Source organism: Chiloscyllium plagiosum, unplaced genomic scaffold (assembly GCF_037043375.1).
Source record: "Chiloscyllium plagiosum isolate Xiang-an unplaced genomic scaffold, Cpla_swu_hap1 HiC_scaffold_51, whole genome shotgun sequence".
Classification (NCBI taxonomy): Eukaryota; Metazoa; Chordata; class Chondrichthyes; order Orectolobiformes; family Hemiscylliidae; genus Chiloscyllium; species Chiloscyllium plagiosum.
The window spans coordinates 3,803,998-3,811,266 of NW_028270189.1; the positions used below are offsets into that span (position 1 = coordinate 3,803,998).

At 51.2% G+C, this 7,269-nt stretch overlaps 1 protein-coding gene across 1 annotated transcript; it reads right to left on the reverse strand.

Annotated features, from left to right (window-relative positions):
- Nucleotides 1-293: 293 nt before the first annotated feature.
- On the reverse strand, nt 294-5,085 carry LOC148134946 (tubulin alpha chain-like). Its single transcript, XM_087985259.1, has 4 exons — nt 4,858-5,085; nt 4,584-4,732; nt 3,487-4,167; nt 294-590 (listed from the first exon to the last, which is right to left on the reverse strand). The coding sequence occupies exons 1-4, from the start codon at nt 4,976-4,978 to the stop codon at nt 294-296; spliced, it is 1,248 nt and encodes a 415-aa protein (XP_087841385.1). The 5' UTR covers nt 4,979-5,085.
- Nucleotides 5,086-7,269: the final 2,184 nt, after the last annotated feature.

Here is a 7,269-nt window from a genome sequence, read left to right on the forward strand (position 1 = left end):
CATTTATTCATTAAACTCAATTAGTGATCAATGGCCAAGAGGTTTATGACTGATACGTTTGCTGACTCCTTGAATGCAACTCTGTTGAGTTTTTGATGAACCTGATTTCTGGCTCTTTTCGTTCTCTCCTCGCTTTTCCCTCCTCACCACGTCTCCCAATAATTTCACAGTTCTAAATTGACCACAGGCACCCATGCAAAATAACTTAAAATAAGTTTATTCTCTTAAATAAAATCTATAATATCAAAATAAAATAAAGATAAAATGTCTTCAACCATCTGAATTAATAAATACTACTCTTCCTCCTCGGCCTTCCTGTCCAGTGAGGAAGAGTCGACCCCCACCTCTTCGTAATCCTTCTCGAGCGAGGCCATGTCCTCCCGGGCGTCCTGGAATTCCCCTTCCTCCAGGCCCTCCCCCACGTACCAGTGCACAAAGGCCCGCTTGGCGTACATCTTGTCGAACTTGAGGTTCATGCGGGTCCAAGCCAAGGAAATGGCGGTGGTGTTGCTCAGTTGACAGAGGGCCCTCTGCACCTTCGCCAGGTCGCCCCCTGGTACCACGGTCGGGGGTTGGTAGTTGATGCCAACCTGTGTGGAGGGACAAGAGGATGCATTTAGATTAGAAAGACAGAAAAATAGAGGAGGCCGCTCCATATAACGATCAGTATAATCATCGATTGTCCATTTTAGAGCCTTCTCCCCACACTGTTCCCATAATCCTTTGTCTAGATTAGCGTGGTGCTGGAAAAGCACAGCAGGTCAGGCAGCATCCGAGGAGCAGGAGAGTTGACGTTTCGGGCAAAGGCCCATCATCAGGGCCTTCATTCCTGATGAAGGGCTTTTGCCCGAAATGTCGACTCTCCTGCTCCTCGGATGCTGCCTGACCCTGCTGTGCTTTTCCAGCACCACGCTAATCTAGACTCTGATCTCCAGCATCTGCAGGCCTTGCTTTTTCCCAGAATCCTTTGACAACATTGATATTGAGAACAAACGGAGAATTCTGGAGAAACCTGTCAAGTGTAACTCGAAACGGTAACTCTGTTTCTCTCTCCACAGTTGCTGCCAGATCTGCTGAGTTCCTCCAGCCTTCTCTGACTTCCAGCATCCACAGTATTTTGGTTTTTGATATTTTGCAACCTGTCCGTCCCTACTTCAAGCTCATCATGTCTGAGCTTCAGTAGCCCTCTGAGGTAGAGAATTCTACCTTCCAGACAAAGTGACGTCCATCCTATTTTGAAATTGTGTCCTCAGTTCTAGACTCACTAAGCCAGGGGAAACATATTACCCGCATCTACCCTCTCTATTCCTATTAATTATTTTGTTAGTTTAAGTGAGATCATCTTTCAGTATTGCCCAATATCTCTTCATCAAACAGTCCACCATCTCAGGAACCAGTCTGGTTGAGAAAGTATAGATGAGCAGATAGAGAAAGAGTTAAGTTTGGGGGTTGTGTGAGACAAAGGCTCAGCTAGCATGACTTGAATCAGATAAGAACTTGCAGTAAACAATGAGGTGCTGGAGAAGCAAGGGTGGGGGGTTGACGAGGTGGAAAAAGCATTCCTTACATAAAGACGTTTAACAAGATGAAAAAGCATTCATAATGTAAAGTCGGTTAACAAGATGGAAAGCGTTCATTAAGTGAAGCCAGCTAACCAAGTTAAGGATGTCCATTGTATAACGCCAGATGGCTTAATCTTTACTGTTAACACTCGCTGATTGTAACTGTCACCCAGTCAGTATGGACATTGCCTTATTTGGATGCTGTTCCCTGGGAGTGACGATATAATTCATTAAGAATCCGCTGCTCGAGAGAAGGCTGAGAACTCATGTCTCTGTACACATCGTTCTCTCTCCCTCCAGGGCCTGGAATAAAGATAAAGGAGATAAAGCCATACTGTGTCTCTGAGTGTTTTGCTTCGACTGATACGGGGAGAGGGAAACTGGATGACATGGTGACCCTCTGCTGCACTCCCATCAGGCAAAACCATCCTTCCCTCAGGGAAATGGAGAAAGACTGCAGTCAGGTATGGTCTCACCAAGACAACTGAACTGATTTGATTTATTGCCGCCACTTGTGCCTCAGTACAGTGAAAAGCTTTGTTTTGCGAGCAGTCGAGACAGATCACAGCAAATAAGGACATGGGGCGCTAAGACAGAGGGAGGCAGACAAGGTAATGGCTGCACGGGAGAGGGACACAAAGTAAGACCACAGCGAGCGAGGTCAATGTTATTTGAAGTGAGAGAGACCCATTCAGCAGTCCAATAACAGCAGAGAAGGAGCTGTTCTTGAACCTGTTGGTGTGTGTGTGTGTGTGTGTGTAAGCTTCTGTATCTTCTACTGGACAGAAGTAGTTGAAAGAGAGCGTTACTGGGGTGGGGGAGGGGTCTTTGATGATGTTGGCAGCCCCTGAGCTGCAACACGACGTGGAGTCTGTGGATGGGAGGTTGGCTTCCCTGATGGTCTGGGCTGCCCTCACAACTCTGTGGAGTCTCTTGCGGGCCCTGGGCCGAGCAGTTGCTGTACCAGGCCGTTATGCCCCCAGGCGGAGGAGTTCAGTCCTCCTGTGCTGAACCCTTCTTGTACTAAAAGCTAACGTTCCATTAACCTGTCGAGTAACTTGCCTGTTCGCCGACAGGGACTCATTGGTGAGGAGACTCAGGTCCTTTTGTACATCCCACACTTCACAACCGATCACCATTTAAGAAGTGCACACTGTTCCTCCAGCTAACCTCACCTTTTTTTTTTAACCACGTTATGTTCCATTTGCCACGTTCATGCCCACTCACCCGGCCTGTCCAAGTCCCCACTCACAAATCCATGCAAACTCTGCAGAATCCCATCATTATTATCCAAGTGTCGGTCTATCAGGACCTTTATCACTGAGCCGAGCATTTCCCCGGCAGCTGATGGGAAGCTGACGCGTCTGCCCTCCCCTGTTTTTGTTTCTTCTTTCGTAACTAGTGGGGTGACATTTGCTGCTTTCCAAACTTCAGGAACAATTCCAGAATCCCGAGGTTTGGGAGATGAAAGCTGCAGAAACAGACGTTGCCACGTCAGACCTGTCAGTTAGTGTAATTGTACAATTTGGAGTGGTGACTGTGTTCATGAACATTACATTTCTGTATCTCACTCTGGTTGTTCACTGAGCTCTTACTGTCAAGTTTCATCCTTCAGTTTCTGTTCAAAGCGGAAGGAGGCAACAAATTCAATCCTTTATTACACCTTTTGAAGATTATTTTGTTTCTGGGGCTACCATGTCAGTGTTTGAAACCAGTATGTTCCTGGTAAACTGAGGGCTGTAATTAAGGATTGAAGCTGAGAGAATTCTACCCCAGAGGGAGCTCCGGTTTGGTCCAGAAATAGGAAACGTTAGTTCCTGATGGTTGTGGACAGAGAAACAGTGGGGTTTTTTTTTTAATCTGCCAGACTGGAAATGCAGAGGACGAGAGACATGACTTGCACATTCCCAAATCCCGCACTCACCTTGAACCCAGTCGGGCACCAATCCACAAACGCGATGGAGCGCTTGGTCTTGATGGTGGCGATGGAGGCGTTGACATCCTTGGGCACCACGTCCCCTCGGTACAGCATGCAGCACGCCATGTACTTGCCCTGGCGTGGGTCGCACTTCACCATCTGACTGGCCGGTTCAAAGCAGGCGTTGGTGATCTCTGCCACCGAGAGTTGCTCGTGGTAAGCCTTCTCAGCAGAGATAAGGGGGGCGTAGGTCACCAGGGGGAAGTGTATGCGGGGATAGGGGACCAGGTTGGTCTGGAACTCCGTCAGGTCCACGTTGAGGGCACCGTCGAACCGGAGCGACGCGGTGATGGACGACACCACCTGGGCGATGAGGCGGTTGAGGTTGGTGTAGGTCGGTCTCTCGATGTCCAGGTTCCGCCGACAGAGGTCGTAAATGGCCTCGTTGTCCAGAATGAAGGCACAGTCGGAGTGCTCCAGGGTGCAGTGGGTGACTAGCACCGTATTGTACGGCTCGACCACCGCGGTGGAGATCTGGGGAGCCGGGTAAATGGCGAACTCCAGCTTGGATTTCTTGCCGTAGTCGACGGAGAGCCTCTCCATCAGGAGGGAAGTGAAACCGGAGCCACTCCCACCCCCGAAACTGTGGAAGATGAGGAAACCCTGCAGGCCCGTGCACTGGTCAGCCTGTGGGCAAATAAGGTGTGAAAAGGTTAAACACGCGGCCAGAAATGGTGTCCAGCGCCAAACTGAAGTGAAAAACGGTTTCCCAGGGGGCAGTGAGAGCGGAGGTTGGACCTTGATCTCCTGGAGGGAGAGAGTGGTGACTGTCGGCTGGAAGGGGTGTAGATTGAATGGTGGAATTCAGTCAGGGTACTGAGCGTACCCTTCAGCGTTGGGAGCGGTGTCGGTGTCGTCTTTATGTCCCTGGGAGTCTCGAATTGGCAGGAAGAAGAGATCGAGGAGTCAATGGAGAGAGTTGTGTACGTGGGTCACACGGCCATACTGAAGATGGTGGGTGAGCGCACGGTGGTGAGACGGGGCTGTGGTAAATGGGGAGAGAAGCAGCTCAGCTTCACCAATGTCTCCGATCGTCAACCTACCAGCTTCCGGATGCGATCCAAGACCAGATCCACAATCTCCTTGCCGATGGAGCAGTGGCCCCGGGCGTAGTTATTAGCCGCGTCCTCCTTGCCGGTGATGAGCTGCTCAGGGTGGAAGAGCTGTCGGTAGGTGCCGGTGCGGACCTCATCTGGGGACAGGGAGGAGGGATTTACAAACAGGGACGCAGAACAACCCGGCAGACGTCAGAGTTTCAGACCCATATCGGAGAGCACAGACTCACTGAGCCCATGACCCGAACCCCCCTCCTCTTACCGATCACGGTGGGCTCCAGGTCTATGAACACCGTCCGGGGAATGTGTTTGCCCGCCCCGGTCTCACTGAAGAAGGTGTTGAAGGAGTCGTCCCCACCCCCGATGGTCTTGTCACTGGGCATCTGCCCATCCGGCTGGATGCCATGCTCCAGGCAATACAGCTCCCAGCAGGCATTCCCGATCTGTACTCCGGCCTGGCCAATGTGAAGAGAGAGACACTCGCGCTGCAGGGGAGAGAGAACATGGAACAATCTGCACGGTTCGGAGGCTAATGCTTCCTCCTGTCAGCTAGAAGGAGCAAGATACACGGAGAGCATCGAATTCACGCACCATGTGTGTTTTGTGTGACGGCTGCTTGGTTCCTGAAGGGATACTCTATCGCTTCCCTCGTTTGACCTGGTCTCACTGTATAGGTAAAAATGGGTGCCTCCTAGCAGAGCGCTTTAGGAAACATCTCCGGGACACCCGCACCAATCAACCACACCGCCCCATGGCCCAACATTTCAACTCCCCCTCCCACTCTGCCGAGGACATGGAGGTCCTGGGCCTCCTCCACCACCGCTCCCTCACCACCAGACGCCTGGAGGAAGAACGCCTCATCTTCCGCCTCGGAACACTTCAACCCCAGGGCATCAATGTGGATTTCAACAGCTTCCTCATTTCCCCTTCCCCCACCTCACCCCAGTTCCAAACCTCCAGCTCAGCACTGTCCCCATGACCTGTCCGGACTTGTCCGACCTGCCTATCTCCTTTCCCACCTATCCACTCCACCCTCTCCTCCCTGACCTATCACCTTCATCCCCTCCCCCACTCACCCATTGTACTCTATGCTACTCTCTCCCCATCCCCACCCTCCCCTAGCTTATTTCTCCACGCTTCAGGCTCTCTGTCTTTATTCCTGACGAAGGGCTTTTGCCTGAAACGTCGATTTTCCTGCTCCTCGGATGCTGCCTGAACCGCTGTGCTCTTCCAGCACCACTCTAATCCAGAATCTGGTTTCCAGCATCTGCAGTCATTGCTTTAACATGGCCTCACTATATCCTTCCTGTGTGGATCCCCTTTGCAGCACTAGTTTCATGGCCCTTTCTCCAGCACATTCCCAACATCCCTGTTGACTTACCTCTCTGTTAGCGTTTCCCTCGCCCCCACCCACCCCCGGGGAATTTTCATCTCCCTGAGGTCCCTGTCCTTGGGGATTACCTGGCTTCCCAATGGGGCTCGACTTTCTCTTTCACTAAGGATTCCTTGCCTTGCTGTGGTTTCCCTCTGTCTCCCAGGGGATCTCCCTGTCCAAGTGAATCCCCGTCCTCCTGATATATTCCTCCTCCCAATTGATTCCCATCCTTTGTATCCTGCTAACCCCCCATGTGGCTTGGTCCAAAGCCATTGCCCTGCGTGTCCCCCCCCCCCGCACGTGCTCACCATGATCTCTGGTTGTTCTCGCCGTCCCTGAGAATGTGGCGTGTGGGACCTCGCTCGCCCTATTTATACTGCGCCCTGCCCAGCATTCCATTCAACGGAACCGCGCTCTGATTGGCCTCCGACAATGAAACCCTGCGGTTACCTAGGGAACCGATAATAGCAAACGCTCAGCGTTGCTCGGCGCTGGCTGCATCATCGCGCAAACGGGCGGAACCATCCGATCACTCGATTCTGTTGCCCGCGGATCACCCGGCAACGCGGCTGTGAAACGTCCTGAGATCAAACAGCAAACCGTAAAATTCCCCATCAGTCAGACCCACTTCGGTCACAAACTAAAAAAAAAACCCAAAAGGACCGAAATCAGAAACAAAACCCAGAGGTTTGCTGGAAAAGCTCAGCAGGTCTGACAGAGCCTGTGCAGAGAAATCAAAGTTAACTTTCTCAGTCCCCCCAGTCCTTGGAGTCGCCGGCTCCGAAACGTCACCTTTGATTTCTCTTCACAGGTGCTGCCGAGCTTTTCCAGCAACTTCCACATCATTTTTGTTCCCAATTTGTACCCTCATCTGTCAGATCCCAGTTGACCGAGACAGCCATTATTCCGACACCATCCATGTGATGGTTCTGTATCAGAGTCTCCTGAAATCAGAGATGCCAGTTGCTCTGGATAGTATGGGGTTAGCTTTAGATCGGCTAAACTAACCATTCAACCCAGCTGCCTGTTATTTTTAAGCGTCCCCCCATCTTTCCTCACATAACCGTTCATTATAGCTCTGACCTTGCACAAAGCTGGGTTCATCAGTAAAGTGTGCTGTAGTCTACCTTGACCAAAAGCATTTGGACAACGTCAACACTCTATGTCCAGGCACTGCCTGGGAAGGAGAAACGACTGATGGGCAATTACTCAGCATCCGGAACCCGGTGCGAAAATAGGAGACTTTGAGCTGTGGGCTGTAGACTTCAAAAGATTCCTGAAGATCTAAGACCTCTCAAG

Bases quoted from the DNA above. Each gene is read 5' to 3' on its own strand.
- LOC148134946 (XM_087985259.1), bottom strand. From the start codon at position 4,978: ATGCCCAGTGACAAGACCATCGGGGGTGGGGACGACTCCTTCAACACC. The intron at 4,733-4,857 runs GTAAGAGGAGGG...CCCTGTCCCCAG, and splicing joins CCTGGAGCCCACCGTGATCG to ATGAGGTCCGCACCGGCACC. The intron at 591-3,486 runs GTGAGTGCGGGA...CCCTCCACACAG, and splicing joins GGTGCCCGACTGGGTTCAAG to GTTGGCATCAACTACCAACC.